The sequence below is a fragment of the Neolamprologus brichardi genome, chromosome 19 (assembly GCF_056152115.1).
Source record: "Neolamprologus brichardi isolate AB-2024 chromosome 19, ASM5615211v1, whole genome shotgun sequence".
NCBI lineage: Eukaryota > Metazoa > Chordata > Actinopteri > Cichliformes > Cichlidae > Neolamprologus > Neolamprologus brichardi.
In genome coordinates this window covers 4,764,446-4,786,834 of record NC_142122.1, presented here as the reverse complement: position 1 = coordinate 4,786,834, position 22,389 = coordinate 4,764,446, and the positions used below count along the sequence as shown (strand labels likewise).

The following is a 22,389-nucleotide window of genomic DNA, read 5'->3' as shown; positions in this document are numbered from 1 at the left end:
GAAATAAATGAGTAAAACAATGGTTTAACATATCAGATTTTAAAAATTCAGGACATCACGAATGTGAGTGGGATTCATCTTCTGGGATCAATTTCTGAGGTATTTTGTTCTGAATATGCGGTGAACAATCCAGTTAGTTTCCAGTTAGTTTCCAGTTAGCCTCATTCAAGATTTTATTTTAATACAGAATGCATTCTAATCTAAACCACAGTCACCAAAAGTCATTGATACCTCATAAAACAATGAGCTGCGACAGTTTTACACAATGTCTTCAGCAGCTTTGATGTATGCATCTGTGCATTTTGACAGATTTTATGGCATAGAAAGTGTATTGTGAACATGAGGGTGCATCCATTCAGTGATAGATGTACTTTGCTGTCTCTTGAAAAATAGTGGTGTGATGCAATGTTGCAGAAATAGAATTGTAGACCAGATATTACACAGCGTCTCCATGAATCAGGCACTTAAAGCACCAAACCGCCAAGATCTCATCTTACAAATCTTACCATCTCACTGCTTTCTTCCTTTTGCTGCTTCTCTTCTGTTCTCAGTCAAACAAAAACAGAAGCGAATGCATTTATAACTGAATCTAAAATCAATACATGTCTCAGTATAGTACATCTAGTATACATTTCTGTGTGCATGCATTAAACATGCTTCCACGTCAGTGTGTAGCCTATGGCTTTAGGGCATGTGTGTGTTCTCACATTCCACTCCTACCAGAATGACCTTGGCGGTGATCATCTTGAATTTCGGGCAGCTCGTCTGCTCCTATGAATCATCCAGCTGGCTGTATCTGCCTTTGATTGGTTTGATTTGAACCATTAAATCCAATTCTGTCATGAAGCGGAGATTGTGATGCAGGACAGGAGGCAGGCTTAAGGAGGATTTTTCATCCTTAATGCAATGAAAACATGCACGTGCAGAATGAATTCAGTATAAAGTGAGGTGGAGAGACTGAAATAGTCTGTTCAGTAAACCTCTTTCCTAACCAACAGTTGTTCTGGTAATGCATATAGCTGGGAATGAGAGATATTTATATACAAAACTCACGTTTTTTAAATGCCACAAAGACCAGAAGTATAAAAAATGAATTGCACAATGTGTTTACCTGCTGCAAACAGAAGCATACATCCCTTCCTTGAACACTGTTGCAGTAGTAACGAGTATCCAGCGGCATTTGTTTTTTTGTTTTTTAGGTAATTTTAGGTACTTGCAGTTGAAAACTGTACCTGCTCCATATTATTTATGAACATTTATACTCTAGTTTCCATGACTGTTGTTACATAGATTAGTCCTTATCCCAATACCAAAATATTAAGCTTAACTATACAATTATGGATTAAAAGGGTCAACCTGAATATTACCTGCAAAGGTGGCACTCCATTCAATCCTGATATAAGTTGGTCTTATTGGTTTTTTTTCTTTACAGTATATAAAAAATATTTATATTACAGCCATTCTTTGTTCAAGTTATGCATTCTAACAGTCTTTTCGGGATAGTGTTTGTGGGAACTATGGTGTTAAACCTGCTTCACTGCTCAGCTCATCTCATACTAGTACCAACAGGCTTCTCAGATAAATGCATCACCACAAGCAGTGGTAGTTTGTATTTTAGTGATTGATAAAGCCTGTTTTTTTGCACATTGACCACTGAAATGAAGGTTAATTGAAGAATGTTTTAACACATTTTTAGGTTAGGTTGATATTTTTTAAAATTACTAAGTAGAATCTTTGGCAAATCTATCACTGTTATAATTAATGTGTGTCTGTATGTACACAGAAGGTATTGAGTATCTGTTTTAAATGCAAAGCATGCATACAGATTAGACTTAAGTCTTGGTGCTGCTGGGATTCATTTTCCTGTGTGTGTGTGTTTAGGCCTACTCAGCGCTACGTTCTCACAGCGCACTAATTGAATAAAGAGTAATTGTGATGTATTTAGGCAGCTGCTGACCCCTGTTGTTCAAGTGAGTAAACCATTAGCTTAAGCATAAGGTTTACTTCAGTGGACGCACAGAAAAACAAAGCAAACGGTGCAGGAGGAGAGAACACAAAGCCAGCAGGTTACTTTAAGTCAGGGGTGTCCAAACTCCGGCCCGCGGGCCAACTGCGGCCCATTTTTAATTGGCCCGCAAGTAATTTTATAAATAGAAAAGAATATGACAATGCCCGGAAAAAGTGCAGGACTTCAACAACGTCAGCATGTCCAGAGATACAGTTGTGCGACACACTGAAGACTTGTCAGCCAACATTAAACTGCAACTGTCTGATGAAGCTGTGCTTTTGAGTTTTACTCCATCGCATGCGATGAGAGCACCGATGCCACAGACACCGCACAGCTGCTAATTTTTTGCGCGGAGTGGAGGAGAGCACGAGCGCTTTAGGTGAGTAAACAATATATTCCACAGTAGCCGTGTGTTAATGTGCAGGTACACATGCTTCAAATATCAATAATGCGCATCAATCTGTCACTACCCTGCTTTTGCGCACCACTTTCTTATATTTGTTTTTCTTGTTAACACACAGAGTACAAACCGCTGTGCACAGCACACGCACACGCAAAGTCAGCTGATCTCATCTGACGCAGATCTGCTCCTTGATCAAGTGACATTTGTCCAGATTTTTGGCACGAGTGGCGATCAGCACCGCAGCTGGATGGCCCGATTTACAAACCCAGCGCAGCTGATACTCACCAGAATAATTTACTAAAATTATATGGACTCCTGTTATTAAGTCCAGTTCAATCTGTTAATGTTGATAACGGTTTCAAACGAACGTTAATAGGTGTGTTGCTAAGCCTAATAACTTAAATAACAAGCTTGAAATGTACCCGTCCCATTTTCCCCTTTATTGTTTTTTCTCTGTGCTGTAAATCTTCTGTCTAAGAAGAAATCTGAGGCTGCTGTTTTGAGAATGAGCTACCAAAGCTTTTTCTGAATAAATCAATAAAGACCCATTTATGGAAAGCTGTGATGAAGGCAGTTTTGTCTTTAATTATATTCAACAATATAACATATTCCACCACTTTTAAGTGATTTTTCTAACTTTAATACAGTAAAGTTAAGGTTATATACCTAATTTCTAGTAAGTGGCCCGGCCCCTCTTATATTTTTATGTATGTGGTCCTCAGTGAAAAAAGTTTGGACACCCCTGCTTTAAGTGGTCTGGGCATTGGTGCATTTTGTTATGCATTAGATGCTGGTATAAGCCACGAAAGGTGCAGGCTTGTAGCCACAGAAGACCATGTAAGCTATTAATTTGATTGACAAAATGAAATACAGGAGCTGAAAGGTATTTCCAGCAACAACAAGTATAACCTACAAGCTTTAATTCTCTTAAAATCTGTGAGCATGCAAACACTAGTGCTGGATGTTGTTGCATTTAGCTTAAATTTTCTTTCGATTGACCCAGATCCTTCTTTAATAGGTGGGTGCATTTCCTGCAAGTGCGTAGCTGCATTAATGAGTGAAATTAACAGGGAAGTGGGAGCTTTTTTCCAACATGCTTTTCCAAGTCAAAAAAGAACACACGGAACACAACAAATCTTTTTTGATTCGATCTGACATCCTTATTAACGTGAATAACCACAAATAAGTTGCATTTATTGTCATTTAGTGTGTATGGCTCATGTCTCGTGCCGAGCTAAAGAAAACACAGGGTCCACATATTAACTGCTCTGGAGCTCTGAATCATGTCACATGAGCTCCCAGTTGCAATAGCTACGAGCACTTTAACCCTTTCCACCCTGGTGATTCCTGTACAAGGTTATGTTATTGACCCGCTGCCACTTTTGGAAAGTTTCCGAGCATAGCCCATCAGTAAATATTAAAGTGGATACAGTGCTTTGCTTTATTTCTGTTGCATCCCATTCGGTAGGGTTGCAGCTGAATTGCAGTTTGGAAGAAGCTAAAATAAAACCTTAAAAAAAAAAACTCCTTCTCGTTTAGTGTTTAGGACAAAAATTCTCACACGTTTTTTATCCACAGAGCTCAAGGTTATTATTTTGAATTACATTCTGAAGACATGTCTTGCTGGATTTTGGGGCTGTTACTTTAGTTGGAAACTTCAAAAGTAGGGTAGAATCTGCTGGGCTATATTCTCTTTAATGTGCTGAAAAAACAGAAAATTAAATGTGATCATTTCTGTGTCAATAATCTGATGCAATGTGGTTAAAAGCTACAGAACAACTCTGAAGTCAACCTCTCTTTTTTTGTCATCCTCGAGTCAGCTTAAAAACTTTAAAAGATTTTAATCTTTTAAACTCAAGTGAATTCATCCAGATCAAAGAAAAAATGCTCGCTTGTTCTTACCTCGTGGCTGTCGGAGGTGGTGCAGGTCATCGACTAATCTGGAAGGTTGGTGGTTCGATGCCTGGCTGCTCCAAATATTGGGCAAGATATTAACCCCAAGTCACTCACTGATGCATCCATCAGAGTGTGAATGTGTATGAAAGTTAGATAAAAGCACTTTAACACAAAGGAAAATAAAACATAGAAAAAGTGCTTGGGGGAACGAGGCGAGTTGTATAAAGTGCATTTACAATAACTACCACATGTAACAGCAACAAATTCACTGAAAGCATTTCATTATAATATCTGATGTTGATGTTACAACACAAGGGAAACGTTTAAAACTGGGGTACATCATAAGATACTTCAGTTATAATAACTCAGGGATATTCCAAATGAACGAAAACTTTCAGGAAAAGCCTGTGATATAACATCTTGCACTTACTTTTTTGAAGAACTATGAGGTGAGTTATAAGCCACAGAGCACATGATAACTAAAATGCAAGACGCATTGTCTGCAAATGATGCAAAATCAACAGCTTTATTGTAATGTCATAGATTAGCTTGAGCTTTGCGTGTTATTTACCCTAATAGGTTATTGAGATGCACCTGAACTAATGCTTAATGTTCTTAAATGTAGTCCCTGCGGTAATCGAATTTTCTATATCACTTTAATATCTGGAGGTTGTAAGCTTCTGTGTATTTTTTTGTTGTCAGGAAAAATACTTCGCAGTAAACAAATGTCACTCTCCCCAACGAGAGCCCAGTCCTCTCAGACTGTGGGAGGACCCTTAAACGCGTGAAGGGTTTTCCTAACACTGACATAAATAATCTATTTCAACACAACAAGTGCTGTAGTAAACTACCTTACACTCCTCAGTAAAGAGCCCTGCAAAACCACTGGATGACACTTTAGGATTGTCAGAGTAGTTTCCTACTTCTGATGCTACATCCACGTCACGCGGTAAAGATTGTTGCTACGAGCTCTCGACTTACAACAGTCACTCAGAGATGAATACCAGCGGAACAGGTGCTGTTTTATTTAACGAGTCACTTTCAATAATGGCAGGTAGTTTTTAATTTTCATCTTTTGTGCATCACTTTTGCAAATTTAGCCAGGTTTTGTGGTAAGTCACTGGAGAAATAGACTAGGCGCTTAGTTCCTACTTTACGTGCAAGCTTCAAATGATGGGCAGTCTAAGGTCTGATTTCGATTTCCACGGGGAAACTTTGTTGAACCTTTGTTTGACCCTACGACATAACCTATACAAGCGGTTGAAGTCGTTGTCAGCATGTATGCTTGTGCTAATTGCTATTATTATTATATTGCGTATTGATAACTGTGTGGTCGTGGTAAAGCGTTGGGGGGTTGAATTAGTTTGTTGAGAATAGAATTTGCTAAGGTGTCATTTAAATCAGCGGTCCCCAACCCCCGGGCCTCAGACCGGTACCAGAAATGAGTCGTTTGGTACCGGGCCGCGAGAGTTGAGGCTCAGGTGTGAAATGTATAGTTTTCAGGGTTTTTATCGGTTTTCAGCGTTATTTTGTTATCGTTTTTATCGTTAACTCGGTTTTCCTTGGTCTTTTCAGGTGTGTTATGAATAAATTTTCTTTTTTTCAGTACCGGTACTAGTTTTATTTTGTTGTATTTATCCGCGACACCTTAAAGGCCGGTCCGTGAAAATATTGTCGGGCATAAACCGGTCCGTGGCGCAAAAAAGGTTGGAGACCGCTGATTTAAATGGTTTACCATAAAGTGCATGATCACATTTGTATCACTCGCTTATTGGATGTGTGAAAAAGCTCATCAGGAGGAAAAAAAAACACTCAAAAAATCTTCAATGGTGGCTTCTACGCAGCTTCAAAGAAGTTTGACTGTGCGAATACTTCCAAGCCACCACTCTTAACTGCCAAGTTGTGCCTCTGGTTATCCCTGTGAGATTTGAATGCAGCCCGAGATCAGTTTCAGTATATGGAGCGTGTGGAGAATCCATTTGAGCTGTCCGGGGAAGCCGGTTGTTCATCAGTGAGCAAGCCAGGGGTGAAACTGGCTTTATGGGAGACCTTCGGGGGAACAGGGTGGATGGATTTCAAAGAAGTGGATAAAGCAGCCTGCACACATGTGTGAAACAGAATCGTATTTTACACATCGCTGCAAACAGAGCTTAATTTGTCTTCCTTACCCATAATCCCTTTGGTTAATTCGCCGTTCCATTTGATCCCAGTGGTCCTACATGTCACCTCAAGCTACATCAGGTTGCGAGTGAATAAGAGTTTGTGCGAAAATTAAGTTCAGTGCTGGTGAAATGTTCACTTTCATATGTGTGTGACATATAACCTTATCCCTCCTGTATAGCGGATGGCTTTACGGTTTGCATATCGCATACAAAGCGTGACAGAACAACGTCCTCTTCATCTATCCTGCCTCGTCTCCTCTCTCTAAATGAAATTCGTCCCTCTCCCCCTTTTTCTTTCACACCTCAGCACTCATTTTAATTAGCTGGCTCTCTGATCGCTCTTTTTTTTCCTCCTCACTCTCTCTGATAATTCTCCCCGTTTCCTTTCCATTTCTCTGTCTCACTCGTTCATTCTCATTACAGTCATTTCTCAGAGTAATTAATGAGGTGATATCTGCTTTCGTGTCAGAAGGGTCAAGAGCTGTCTCTCGCTCGCTCTCTTGCTCTCTCTGTAGCACCAGAGCATATGAGTCATCCGGCGATCTATTTAGCTACAGCTCCATCTTTCTGCTCTTCTTTCTCTGCACTCAAACAGAGAGGAAAAGAAAAACAGGAATTGTACGACCTCTGACATCGTAGCAAATTTCATGTCAGTGATTTCACACAGATGTAAGAAGCACAGAGAGAGGACCTCACAACTAGACTACAGATTGGTGAATGGTTTCGTAGTCAGTCCTGGGTAGTGTGTTAATATTACACGACTCTATATAATTTATTGAACTCTGGTCTTAACATACAGGTGCCATTTACAGTAGTTTGAAACTCTAAAAGTTGCAAATAGTAGGATAGAAAAAATACTTTTGATCTCCAGGTAGGTTATGTAGGGGCCAGTGCTCCAAAGCCCAGGAGCCTGACACTCACCCCGACATTAAATGGCCATGGAAGGATTACTGAACTGAACATGGACACAGACTCAGGCATGCAAAGGGTCAAGAAGACCTGGCTCAGATTTGTCTTTTCCAGTCGAAAGACAAGAGAGGAAGGGATGCAGAACAACCTAAGTAACACACATAAGAAAAACAAAGGAAAAAGCAATAAAATATCCTCAAAGTGATGTGATAAGATAAGAAAAGATAAGAGCTGCAAAACAACCATGAAGAGGCTAAGTATGACAACAAAATGATAACAATGGAATAAAAAATAGTGATACACAAAAACAAAGCCACCACAGAGAAGCTGGAAGTGGTAGGATCTTGTAATTCTTCTCCAGGAAAAATACATCTGACAAAAACAAAATGTGGTTCCAGTTTGGAATAAACAAGAGAACTGTGAGGTTAGCATGAGCAGTGTTGGTTGTACTAACAGTGTATGTCTGGGAAGTGCAGTGCAGGAACACCACAGTGATGAATTCACACCACAGATGGAGGCAAAATTGAACAAAAAAGCATTTAGATTTTAACACCTTCACTGTGTGCTTGTTAGTGATGGGAATGACATCCAAGGACTGATGAGACGTGTTGCTTCCTACGAGACATTTGGTTGCGCGGCTCCTTTATTACACAGGGACTCAAGTAATGGTATGAACACCAGCTACGCAAGTTGGTTAGATGAACCGGCCGCACCATGTGCTTTCTTTGCAAAAACTCTGGCTTAAAATTCTTTTTTTTGTTGTTGAAATGTCTCCAAATGCTGCTGCTGTTTCATTCTGCACTCATTTCCTTTCCACTAACTGGCTGCTTCTCAGCAAAGACACTGATTGGAACAAATCAGTCTCCAAAGTAATGACATATGATGGGCAATTCTCTCAAAGCAGACCAAACTAAGACTTTATTGTTGAGGTTGAGGCAGTGGCGGTCCTAGCCTGTTTGGCGCCCCGGGCGAACACTCCCTCTGATTTACAACATTATGAATGAAATGTGCTCTATTTGGGAGCAGCAGGGCCCCCTCCCCTTTCGACGGGTTGTGTGAGACTTTAAATTATCAAACTCGCCCACTTTTCGCGTATAGAATTTCGAAAAAACATCGGCACAAGTTATGAGTCTGTATCATAATGTCTGGTGTTTTCGTGTTTGTTGTTTTATTTTTATTTTGTTTTATTTTGCGAGTTGGTTATTAGACGCTGCTCCAGCCAGCCAGTAATTCCCCCGCCGCCCCGCCCTCTCCTCCCAGTGCCACAAGCAACAGGCGCACCTGGCAAATGGAGGGCGCCCTTACTCCCAGCAAATGGGCGATAGAAAACCGATCGGTGCCTATGCCATTCCCAATATGCGCTGGCTGATGTCGGGGCAGCATGAGTACGAGCAATTTTTTATTTTTATTTTTTTTGCTGATGCCCGTGATGCCGCCCCCCACCACGATGCTGCCCCGGGCAACCGCCCGTGTCGCCTGTATCAAAAACCGCTACTGGGCTGAGGTTTATGTTTTTACCCTGCTTCGATTCTCAGTGTAAAAATCTGTTTTGTTGGATGTTTTTCCCTTTTTGGTTTGGATTTGATTTATTAAGCAGTAGCATGAATAAAACAGTTTACCTATACATATGCCATGGTGTGTTCTTTATAATAGGTTATCTTATAAGAGAGTGAGCATTCCCAGTTGTAACTTTAAAACGTCTTAACAAACCTATTATGAAACACGCAGCATACAAGTTGTTTCTATTGTTCTGCTGCGTTTTTGTTCAAATAAAAAGTGTGAGAAAAGTTCACAGAGACAAATCCTCAACTTCTGTTTCACCCTCATTAGGTGTGTGTTGTGTTCTTCTGTGAATGCGTAGATGTTTGCGTGTGCATGCTTGTTTGCACTGTGATCTGTTTAATGGTGATTCTCCCATGTCCTTCAACCCTGAAATCAAGGTTGCCATTAATGAGGATTTTCTCTCTCTCCCTGACCACCCTGCACTCTCGCACTAACACTCTAATTAACTACAAGCACTGCGGCTTGTTAATGATGACTGAGTATGTGTGCCTTTTCACTCATGTTCACGCACAATGACACTGCTGAGCAATAAATGAGACTAATAAAACCCTCTTCTTGTTTGGTTATAAAGGTTTTTTTTTTCTGATCACCATGACTGATCACTTTATTCTTTAATTGCACAGAAAATCACATTAAAAATCCACCACAGATGATTTTTAGAGGCCCGGCCACTTGTCTCCTTACTGCACTCATCATCATACCTACACTTGACTTTTAATATACATCTTTGCATTCAGTTATTTGAGTTGATATCAAAGGATGTGCAGTTGGTGATAAATCATGTATTATTATAGAGAAGCTTGAGGAAGTACATCCTTCTCCTTTTAAAAAGACTTTTGAATGGGGAAGCATGTTTTATCTCAGTTTCTTTGTCACGTTCCATTTGTTTTTAACATTTTACTTTTGCCATAAGTTTTTCCTTCTTTCCTACTAAATATCAAACAGATCCAAATGGCCTCCAGATGGCAGTAACAAGTGTATGTGACTGCAAACCAGGAGTTTGGGGCCAATTGATGGGACCAGTTTACTTAGTTACATGCATCTCATTTCAAATGTCATTAACATCTCTATTTCTCTCTCTCTTGTTTCCATTTATTTTAGGTGTTGTTTCCAGGTACGGGGGGTAACCATGGAAAGGCTGGTACTGTGTGTAATGCTGGCCGTCGCCATGGCTGTGCGGGCACAGATATGCCCAAAACGCTGCGTATGTCAAATACTGTCACCCAACCTGGCAACCCTCTGTGCCAAGAAAGGTCTACTGTTTGTCCCACCCAACATTGACAGACATACAGTGGAGCTACGACTGGCTGACAATTTTGTCACAAGGTGATCGTCACATCAATAATAACGATACTCATGAGACTAAACCCTTTACATTAAAACCCTTCGATAGTTGCTGTTGAAACTCTACTGGTAGAACGTCTCCATTACTGCAGTACTTAATGTTATTTGCCAACATATGCCACTCTCGCTATACTGTATTTTATAAGTGTAATGTGGGTCACTAGTATGGCAGTTACCTCATTTTAATGATATTTTATCTTTGTCTCGTCTTTGCCCAAAGTGTGAAAAGAAAAGATTTTGCAAACATGACACGTTTGGTGGACCTGACGTTATCCAGAAACACCATCTCCTACATCACACCTCATGCCTTTGCTGATCTGGAAAACCTCAGAGCCCTGCACCTCAACAGGTATGAACTAAAAATAATTTCTTACAATATGAAATCTTATTTATACGTTTCTCTGAAGTTTTATTTCTCTTCAATCTCCCACAGCAACCGACTGACGAGGATAGGCAATGATACATTCAGTGGGATGTCCAAGCTTCATCACCTGATTCTGAACAACAACCAACTGGTCATGATTCACCAGGGAGCATTCAATGACCTGCTGGCACTAGAAGAACTGGATCTTAGTTACAATAACCTCGACTCTATTCCATGGGAGGCCATCCAGGTTAGAACCTCTTTAACATGCAACACTACTTTGAAGCTTGTTTGGCTGGAGGGCATTGAAAAAAAAAAAAAGCATCCCGAGGCAAAGTCTTTAAAAAACGTGGGTGCATTTATTTTAGACTTAAATGAGCTTTGGGACTAAGCAGAGGTCATTATGTTGACAGGTCAATAACTGTATATGCAGTTTCACTGATAGCCAAGATGTGTTAGTACAGGGGTCGGCAACCTGCGGCCTTGGAGCCACATGCGGCTCTTTAGTCCTTATAGTGCGGCTCCGGGTGCATTTATCGAGACTTTCAACCCCAGGTAGGCCAATTATGGATCTTCGGATCCACATTATGTCAACAGCTGTTCTCCACCGTGAACTATGTTAAAAACAAACACAGCTCACGCCTCACAGATGACAGCTTACAGTCCTGCGTAAAGATGAAAGCCCCGATTTGCAGACGCTGTGCGCAGAGACCAGAAGTCCCATTGTAAACATATCACGGCAGACCCGACGATGTTTGCATGAACATGCTTTTCAGCATCTCTTTATTGACAACTTTTCACACAGGGTTGCTGGGAGCTTTGCAGCTCACAGCCCGACACACACCAACACAACAGCATAGATAGCACAGACGTAAAGGCGGCGAGGCGTGATTGCGGGTGCCGCTCAGGTGCGTCCGCCTCCCCTGCAGCGGCGCTGCAGACCGCGCTTCTACACGCCCCGCCATACACATTAACCAGTTAAAATACATATTAGGCAGAATTTTGCAAATATCTATTTTTCCTTTTTTTAGCAGCATAGTGCTTTTTTTCAAATTATTTTTTAAAAGTCAGGTCAAGGCTCCAAAAGCCCAAAGGCGATATAAGGCTGGCAGCTCCCAACAGTTTTTGTTTGCTACATGGATGGTTTTAGTTCAGCTGGGTGTCTTTCCTTTTGTTTTATTTCTTTAAGAGTTCAAAATGTGTTAATTACATAAATAAAATGTAATTTTCTCTGTAGCACTTCATGGATTTCATAAGCAACACATACATAAAGGTAAAAAACAATATATACAGTGTTATCTTCATTTTTCAATTCAATTCAATAAAACTTTATTGATCCTGAAGGTTGACCCCAAAGGAAATTGGGTGCATTGGGTACATTTTAGATGTCAAAAAGTATTTGCGGCTCCCAGTGTTTTCTTTTGTGTGGAAACTGGGTCCAAATGGCTCTTTGGGTGTTAAAGGTTGTTGACCCCTGTGTTAGTAGGTATTGTCAGTACTGTAATGCTTGGTAACTAAGTATAGTCAACTTTAAAACTTTAAAAGAGGTTGTTTTTTTCACCACACATTTTGTTTCCTTGCTCTGTTCCCCTTATCATTATCGAATGTATGAAAAATTAACCACAATAATAAATGTCTCTTTTATTCTGTTATTTATCCAGCGAATGATAAGCCTCCACACGCTGAGTTTAGACCACAACATGTTGGAATACATTCCAGAGGGAACCTTTTCCCTTTTACAGAAACTAAACCGGCTGGATGTCACCTCTAATAAACTCCAAAAGCTACCACCTGACCCACTTTTTCAACGAGCACAGGTATTCTTAGAATTTTCTTTCCCACCACATTGAATCAAAAACATTAAACACAGCCTACCACACAATACCACCGTATTTAGGCAATTAAGTCCTTGGGGAATTCACGCAAAATAAAATAAAAACAGGTTGTGAATCAGCAGGCTAAAGCTGTTTATCTATTTTTCAGTGCAATTATTAAATCAATTTATTTTACTGTAATGTAAAAAAGCTGCAAATCAAATGCAATCAAAGTTTTTAGAGGTGTGACCACCTCTAAAAACTGTTAGTATGTGCATTTTGCTGGGCTCGAACACACTGAATATCTCAGCAAAAGATCAGACCATGCAATGCTCAGACAAACTGCAAAAATCCAGCCCTTATTTAGCATGTTAAATGTTAAAATTGCAGTAGTACAAATACAAGGAAAGTGAAAAGTATGGTTTGTTTGGAAGATTTGAAAGAAGGAAACCTTTCTTATATAAAAAGAAGAGTCCAGAGTAGAAGTATTGATGGCCATAAAGCACAGTGCCACATTTGGTGATCACCAGTCACAGCCTATCTGCACAAACACCTCATACCAGTTGTCATGCATAGAATCGAAAGCCCATTATTTGGACTTGTTTTGCAGCCTCAGGTCCTGGGCACCTTGCAATCATTGAGTTGACCATGCTCCTTTGTATACCAAAGTATACAAAGGAGCATTATTAAGTAGTTTATGTTTATGATGGAGCAAGGAACCACACATTCAACTGACCAAACTCGACCGAACGTAGTGGAATTGTCTATAAAAATGTTGCTCTTCTGAATTTCAATTTTTTTTAATGCACTTGTGTTGCACTCCCAGGTTCTAGCAACGTCAGGGATGCACCTCTCTTCTTTTGCACTGTCATTCGGTGGCAACCCTCTCCACTGCAACTGTGAGTTACTTTGGCTGCGAAGGCTGAACAGGGAGGATGACCTGGAGACGTGCGCCACACCCCAGCACCTGTCTGGCCGATACTTTTGGTCCATCCCTGAAGAGGAGTTTCTCTGCGAGCCTCCACTCATCACCAGATACTCTCACGAGATGAGGGTCCTTGAAGGCCAGAGAGTTGCTCTCAGGTATCAGTTCTTGCTAGAATTGCATCTAAACATAATATGGTGGTTATGAAATCAATAATAATTAGGGAGTAAAGTTTTTATTATGTGGTGCAGTTTTGCCATCATCCTGTAACCACCTGACTTGCACAAACATGCAAGAATATGAAAAGCCTCACTGCTTACTGATGCATAAAACATCAGAGACAGACACAAACATTACCAAAGACTTTACAGGACAAAACTAAATCAAGACAACAACAGCTTTTCTATTCAATTCGATTCAGTTATATTTATATAATATAGAGCCAAATCACAACAACAGTCGCTTCAAGGCGCTTTATATTGTACAGTAGATCGTACAATAATAGATTCAGAGAAAACCCAGCAATCATATGACCCCCTATGAGCAAGCACTTTGGCAACAGTGGGAAGGAAATGCTCCCTACTAACAGGAAGAAACCTCTGGCAGAAGAGATGGTGATTATTTGGTGGTGAAACATTATTATCCCCTTTTCTTTCATTCTATCTTGTTGTCATTGTCATATAAAAGGTATAAGTGGACAGTGTGGGCCAGTCTATTTACATTTGTAATCTTGTGTAATACAAATTTATTTCATGAAATTGAAAAAGTGGAGAAAGTGTATGGTTAGGTAATTAGGTGTCGACAACACATTTTTATCCCAGCACTTACTTCATCATAGTAATATTGTTACTCAAAAGAGTGACCATTAGTTGTTGCTTTTAAAAAATGGGGGAATTATTTTACACACTTTTCACCACTCAAGTTTTCCTCTGCAACATCTGAGGTCGCTGTCACATAATTACCAATTAACTTTAAAAACCTTTGGTAGAAAATGTCAACGAATGAACACAAATCTTTAGTAATTAAATTTGAAGAAATGCACTGTGCACACAGTGCAATTTGCATATCTTTACCCTTTAAAAAGTCTGGGGTTAGGGTTGAAACAGCTTAAATGTATGTGTTTGTGTCACTTTCATTTCTCCCTTTTTCGCTTCAAATGAACTTCACATCCCAGGAGCCCTTTTTAGTTCATTTCTAACATTAACAATCATGTGTGGAGAATGTGTAGTGTGACTCCAGCTAAAAATGTGATTTTTTGTTAGCTCTTATTCTATAACCTTTGAAGCACTTCACAGTAATTGTAATTATCTGCAGAAAAAGGGGAACGCTAAATTACCCTGACAAACATGCTCCTCACTTAGATTGTTTCTAATTTTGAATCCTTCAAATTGAGTCTGCTTTGTTGTGAAACCATTTTTTGTTTGATGAAATAGAATATTGTTTTTCTCTGACTCTTCCTTTTTGGTTTATAGCATGTGAGACACGAATTAAGCTATAAAATCTGACTGATTGATACCATTTCTGGCTGTTTATTTGGATCTCTGTCTCAAAAGAGCTATAACTATGACACAAAAAAATTTAATAACTACTTTTTTAGTATCTTAACTTACAAATTTTACACCAAGACAAGGAATTTTTAAATGTCAGCATGGAGTTATAATAATTTTATTGACCCAGAAACCTTTTAATATAGAAGTAATACTACTACAACCTAATACTACTCCATTATAGGCTAACCAACTGTAGTACAAAGGCTGTCATTTGTTCTCTAATTCAAATGTGCTCTGTCAACATAGTAGATAAGGTTCAGCCTCTTACTTTTCACCCAAGTCTCAGAGGAAAAGTAGCAGGATTCCAGAAACCATTAAGCATTAAGCTTTGCTTCTACTATGCTGTTGTCCCTGTGCTGTCTTGTTTCAAGTTTCAATTCATTGGTTTTCTGTCTTTTAAGGTGTAAGGCAAGAGGTGACCCAGAGCCAGCCATTCACTGGATCTCTCCTGAGGGTAAACTGGTCTCTAATTCCTCCAGAACACTTGTCTACGCTAACGGGACTCTGGACATTGTCATCAGTAAGGTGCAAGACACTGGCTCGTTCACCTGTATCTCCTCCAACCCCGCCGGCGAGGCTCACCAAACAGTGGATTTGGTTATTATCAAACTCCCGCACATTTCCAACAACACAAACAACATCCAGGAGTCCGACACGCGATCTTCGGACATTTCCACGTCAACCCGAGGCGGCGCCAACGGGAGCAACGTGACTGGTGATGTGAAGAGCGGTGTGGATAAGAGGGTGGTGACAGCCGAGGCCACGTCATCAACTGCACTGATCAAGTTCAACTTCCAGAGGAATATACCAGGAATTCGGATGTTCCAGATACAGTATAACGGAAGCCAGGATGACTCACTGGTTTACAGGTAATCTTGACAGCATCACTGCATAACATTCATTACACAGAGTGAGAAATTGAATATGATGGGGCCAACTGAGAGAATGAGCCAAGCCTGAGCAGCATAGATCAAATCACATCAGAGTAGATCTAACTTTAATTGTCCTCTTGGAAAATGTTTTCACTCGAAATACAAGTGGAACAGCTGGAGAGAAGTGAGAATGTAAGGCATCTGGGCACTGGCATACCTACATCACTGCAAGGTGACTATAGGGGCGTTATTAGGCCACTCCAAGTGGGCTACTGGGGCACTACGAAGAAAGAATGCTGGCCGTGAAAGGGATACATGTGGGAGTTGTAAGGTCACTATGAAGTCTCTGCATGAGCTTGAAGGTAAGGCAAGGCACATGGGCAAACCAAAGCCATGACCATGGAAATTCTAGGTTAAAATACCCTAAAAAACAAACAAAAAATGTGTATTTGCCAATTCTGTTTGATCATGAAAATGATTATGTATTCACTGTGATTTTTTTTTTCAACCTACACACTTCCTTGTCTGAAATTTGCATAATTAATCCTAAAGTGGAAGACAATAAGCTTGTTTTTTATCAGAGCATATGCACGGACAACCCGTCTTTATTTACTCCCTTACAGGACAGACAAAAAGTTCATATCAGGGCAAGTTAGACTAACAAGGATATGAGACGAGGATGGAAAGCAAAGAAACATGAGAGTGTTTGACAAGCCCGCAAACGAACACAACACAGTCCAGCCTGCTGACTCAAACAGGATGGCCTTGACGGCGAGGGCTCTGCTGGCCTTTCTTGACTTTTGTTGTTTGCACAGGATTACACAGATTAGATCAGTCTCACAGGGAATGATTGTTATTTGAGCCAAATATTTACTGCAGTAAATTAGGGGGAAGAGAGGGAATTAGCAAACACCTCAAGCTTCCATAGGGAAATCTCTTTCCTATCACTACTAATCCCTACATGTACATCAATATGCATAATGGTCAACGGGAACACCGGGAATGACCAATTGGGTCATCGTGACCGTGACCTTGGTTTCCAGAAAAGTCTTCTTTCTTCATAATTCTTCGTCGCTAAACCCCGTTTAGAAAGTGTAACATACAGAGATGGGACAAGTCGGATTTATAGCTGTCCATCTTTTAAAGATAACATTACAGCTGTTTGTTGCTCTCGCTTATATTCACAGCACAGAGTCTGTGCATTTGGACTTTCACCTTGAGACTTCAAAATACTACATTAAGTACTACAAACAAGCAGCTTTCTGTGGGGCCACAGAGGAGGAGTGATTAGACAGCCTATCACGACCCACACTGATCACCGTTAGATCACTTATTCTTTCGTCCTGTCCTTTCATATTCCCCACTTCCCCTTACTCTCCCTTTTTTTTCAGTAGGAAGTTGTTGGTGTGTCTGTGTTATTTTGCAGTTCCCTTGTCTTTAGGTAACGGATTGATTTCCATTCAACACCTCTGCTTGCACAAAGCAGCAGCCAATTGATTCTGCTTTTTCATTACCTGCACATCAAAGACAGAGAGGGGGGACAGAGTGGTAAAAAGAGAATAGTAAAAGAGGGAGAAAAGAGAAGGATGAATGGAACATGAAGGGAAAAATTGTGAATGTGGGCAGGAACGAGAATGATAGACACGGGAAACATGGCCCCACTGTCACTGTCAGGTGGGGCTCTTACTTTTCAGGTTCAGTGCCACAGTAGACATTTCTGTGCTTTACTCCCCACCTGCTCAACATAATACCATTGGGTGTTGGATGGGTTCTGTGTTTCCTTCATACGTCGAATGCAGTGAGTGACGGTTTAAATCTTCACAAGTGTACCTTTCATTTCTGTTAACCTTATGACCCTGCTAGTTGCTGCAAAACTGAAAAGTAAGAGTTATATTACTTGATTCTGTATTGATTTGTGCTTGGAAACCTAGACCCACTACTTCTTCCTCAGGGAGATTGGGGTCAGCTGCAGAACAGAACCCCTGGAGCTCACAGGGATTTGGTGCCTTGCTCAAGGACATTTGAAACCGGCAGATGTTTACTGCTACAGTACTACTGTTTTAACACCAGTCCTGCTGCTTAAGGATTGTATTTCTATTGTGGAGTCCAGACTAGTCCATAGTAAAACTCTCTTCAGAGAAACAATCTCCCTGCCATTCTAGTTTTTATTAACATGAGTAATTTCTTTGCCTTTAATGTTAGAGAGATAGCCCAGCAAACTGCATGGCTTTAAGAGAGGAAAAAATAAAGATGAATAGCCACACGTTTGTCTGATTATAGACAGTATGTCTCTTTTTTTTCGTATGGGGACGTAGATTAGAATCTGGAACATGCATCTCTCAAACTGTCGTCTTCCAGCTTGGCCTGACAGTGCTTAAATGATGGAATTCTCAGACTTGACTACCACTAGACAGTTTTTTCCATATTCAGGGTACTTGCTATGAATGTCATGGAGTATGATGTTTTCAGAAAGCATGCTCTGGAAAGAAAAGAAATGAAAGTCAGTAGAAGTAAACAGAATACATGTGTGTGAATGAGACAGGTGGAAAGATGCTGGAAAGAGTAGAGGTAGTCAAGGTAGCTGAGTTTAAATACCTAGAGAAAACCATCCAAAGCAACGGACGGTGCACAGGAGAGATAGGATGGAGTGGGTGAAGATGAGTGGTGACAGAAAGACAGGAGCAAGAGTGAAAGGAACAGTTTATAATGTATCATTTGGAGACAAAGTTACAGAGGTGAAGCTGAGAATCGTTTAGACATATGTGGAGGAGGGATGGTAAATATATAGGACCAAGGATGATGAACATGCAGCTTACAGGCAGGAGGAAAAGAGGGTTGGTGTGAAGAATGATGATTCTGGGAATAGGGTGAGATGGAGGGAGGTAATCCACTGTGGTGACCTCTAAAGGGAACAGTGAAGAAAAGGAAGTGCACCGTGATTAGTTTTATTTAGGGTGGGTAGCATTATGGTTAGTGGTTTAACCCTACTGTCCTGCTGGGGATTTGTGTGTAGGCCCCTGCTGTGCCTGTGTTAAACACATGCATGTTAGCTTATTTGTTTGAGAATATTTTCTATAAAACATATTCACCTACATTATTGTCTAAATGTTGTCCTCAAGCTATCTCTTCACAGGAAGGTACATCGCTTTGTTGGAGATGAGTAAGAGAATAATCTCCTGGATTTATTCCACAGCCATTTTAGTTACATTTAATATTGGGAATCCCAAAAATGGCAGTTGGACTGCAACAAAATATAATTTGACATTATATGTCAATCTAAAAAACATTTGATTAATAACCTATTGTCCTAATTAATAACTGCAAAGAAAAAATACATATCAGTTTCCTTTAACTCAAAGAAATCTTGCAAATCTTTGCATATTAAAATATTAAACAAGATAATATTTTGTTTTGTCTTTAAAATATGACTAAATTATCGATCATCTTTTTTTATAAGATCTGACATTCTCCAAAGTTCTACAGAACATTTGAAGTCTCGAGTTGTGATTATTAGTCACTTCTCAGACCATTTGGACCAGTGTCCAATGAAATAAAGCTGATCAAATTCTGATCCTTTCTTTACTATTTTATCTGCCTGAGCTGCTTTCCACAATTAAAGGCCTGCTCTATTTTGCGGGGTATAGCTTGCTGTTAAATATATAACCTACATTCAGGCAGAAGTATCTTGGATGTTGTTTTGCTGGCACTCACTGTCACTTTACTAAGTAACATGACAAATGGTGCCAACAACAAGCAAGGTCAGCTTTGCTAATTAATGTTAATTATTGTTTAGGTGGTGACAGAAGCGTCACTGTGAACTCATGCTGCAGAATTTCTAGTCTAGTACTCATCAAAATTTTGATTAAGTCGTTAGCAGCAAATTAAGGTGTGTCATGTTAATTAGGTATTTACAGTGTGTCTGATATTTAATCAGCATGTATGTAAATAGAATCACATCATGCCTGATACTGGCAAATATCTTATATCACAGAATTAAGATTAAAGCATAAACCAAGATATTCCTACTGGCTATGACCCCAGTTTGTAGTGATTTTTTCCAAAGCTTTATCAATGTCAAATTGTCCTCCATAAACTTCATTGTTCATCAACTACAGTGACCAAAAAATAAATTTGGTACATTTTTTTCAGGGAACTTTTAAGAGAGCTGTTTTGTCTGAAAGCAAAATGAATCAACCTTATTTTAGAAGGTACTCAAGGTCTTAATCGAGCGTACCAAGAGCGCCACACCATTTAATTCAAGCCACTTTATAATGCAGAACCAACTGTGGATTCAGTAAAAAATATTTGTAGTTAACCCTTTAAGACCTACCATAGAACCAAGTCTGCCAGATCTTATATTATATTTTTACATGTTGTGGAGCCATTTTTGGGAGCATTTCAAGTTGCTATACATCAATACAACCATTACAGCCCAAATTTTAATAATATATATGCATTAAGTGCATAGTAATTACATAAATTGCAAAAAAGTGCAATAAACTACAAAAAAATTGAAAATTGTTTTTGTTTTTTTAACATATATTTCTAGTTAGAGAAATTTAAGAGGCTTATCCCTCAAAACTGAAAATACAAAAAAGTTGCACAAAATAGTTTCCCACCACAGGAAATTTATTTTGAGTGTCTTCATAGTTTTATTTTTGAAATACACCAATTTTTATACACTACAGGAAAAAACGAAAATAAATATTATAATGCAAATTTGCAAAAAAGCAGCATATGCATCAAAATAAACTATTTCCAGCAGTGCAATATGAGTCCTAAGCATCCCAGAAACGACACAGAAAGTCATAAAGTCAAAGATAACTTTTAAAAACACCAGTATAGGCTCATGAGGCCCTGATGGTAAAAAACTACATTTCCGCAAAAATGACATCACTTCCGGTTTCGGGCAGGTCATGGCGGACATGCGATAGTTCGCTCTGACGTCTATTCCAATGTAGGAAGTGTTATGAACAGCTGATCGGATCGGCAAAGCGTGTTTCTGGAATATTATGTTTTTGTTGCTGCAAGTGCTTTTTATGCAATTTTTGCAAAGCTATATGTGGAAGGAAACTGTGACTTAGGACAAGCTGATGGCATGAGATGTAAGTACAACTCCTCCGGTTTCATATGCAAAAAAAATTATTGCGCTAGCTTACGTGGTTGCAGAGCTACCGGGATTTAAAAGTAGTTGCGCGAAACAGCGTGCTCGCTCCGACTGGCTTTAAAGGGTTAAATTATTTAGCAGCCCTTAAGTCTCATCATCCTCTCTTGTCATGGTCTCTATGACTCCAAACTTGGATTTGTATACATAACTGCCAGAGGAAGTAAATTGAGTCGACAACACAGCTCATTTCCAAATTGAAATAAACCTGATATTTCAGGGTCATGTCAAGTAAAGAGTGGTATTGAGTAAATAATGTGATGACCTTTTACTCATGACTAGAGCTGAAGCAGCACATATAGTCCCTGGCCTTAACACCTCACTGGTTTCATCGTGGAGGTCAGAGCCACGTCGATGATGATGCTGAAGCTCACAGTGAGCGTCGATACAGACGACTGCAAAATGGCCACAAAGTATAACACAATCTTATCACAGTGAAGAACCAATTTCTGTATTTAATTAAAGGTTTGGATGAATACAACCTATTATTGGATCAGAGTAAAAAAATCAATTTGCAAATTATAAGATGAATAGGTGTCTTGTTTAGTCAGTGAGCAGCATTTTATAATGGTGATGGTAAAAGGCCTCTTAAAGACATGTGTGCACTGAACATAGAAAGAAATGTTTCCAGTGAAGTGGAGCAAAAGCAAAAATAAAGATAATGAAATTAGAAATATTTAATAGGAGTTATAAATGGTTTATGTTGCATTAAAGGTCTTCTCGAGTTTAAAACGTTAGACTCGATCACAACAATCTTGTGTAAACCTAACTGAACCTGATGTGCATACATGATGTTTGAAACTTTATGAAAAAAACATTTTCAAAAATTTCCAGAGATACTTGAACACAGTCACATCAATAACTTAGATTGTTCGAAACAATGTGCACAGTGCTCCATTAATATCCACTCAGATAACAAGACACTATGTCTCAGTATATCCAGTTAAGTCTTGGTTCCTCAGAGCAGAAAAAAACAGAAATTTACCCGTCTATAGAGAGGGAGAGAGAGACAGAGAAAATTGACATCATAGCTAAGAGCGAAACCAAACTGACTTTTGAAAATGACTAAATAAAAGAACTTGTGCTGTACTGTATATGCCCATAAACTCAAGCCCTGGAGTAGCAATTTATTTAAAGCTACAACAGGTCCAGTGACATAAAGACTTCAAAATATCTGCCAAATCTGAGGCTATGGCGTATCAAAAGACATTAACTCAGCGTTGACACTCTCTAAGTAATAGAAATGCACACAACCTCTATTGTGAACTGTGCTGCCATTTGTTCTTTGATATGTTTTTTCAGCTGTTGTTTTCCAGTCCAGCAGATCCATCGAGCTACAGGGGCTGGTTGCCATTTGCCAGAAAAACTACACATCAAGCAAATTGTGTGGCAAGCTTTTTTATGAGACCACACAA

At 39.6% G+C, this 22,389-nt stretch overlaps 1 protein-coding gene across 2 annotated transcripts in view; it reads left to right on the top strand.

Annotated features, from left to right (window-relative positions):
* lrfn5a (leucine rich repeat and fibronectin type III domain containing 5a) overlaps positions 1–22,389 on the top strand; it is a 115,901-nt gene that overhangs the window by 81,480 nt on the left and 12,032 nt on the right. Inside the window, exons 3-8 of one of the 2 annotated variants that reach the window (XM_006799346.3) lie at positions 10,043–10,267; positions 10,506–10,634; positions 10,719–10,899; positions 12,311–12,466; positions 13,290–13,546; positions 15,340–15,807. In XM_006799346.3, coding sequence (XP_006799409.2) covers positions 10,071–10,267; positions 10,506–10,634; positions 10,719–10,899; positions 12,311–12,466; positions 13,290–13,546; positions 15,340–15,807 — 1,388 coding nt within the window. In that variant the 5' untranslated portion in view covers positions 10,043–10,070. Of the gene's footprint in view, positions 1–10,042; positions 10,268–10,505; positions 10,900–12,310; positions 12,467–13,289; positions 13,547–15,339; positions 15,808–22,389 lie in introns of both variants that reach the window. The other variant, XM_087832984.1, reaches the window with a different exon arrangement.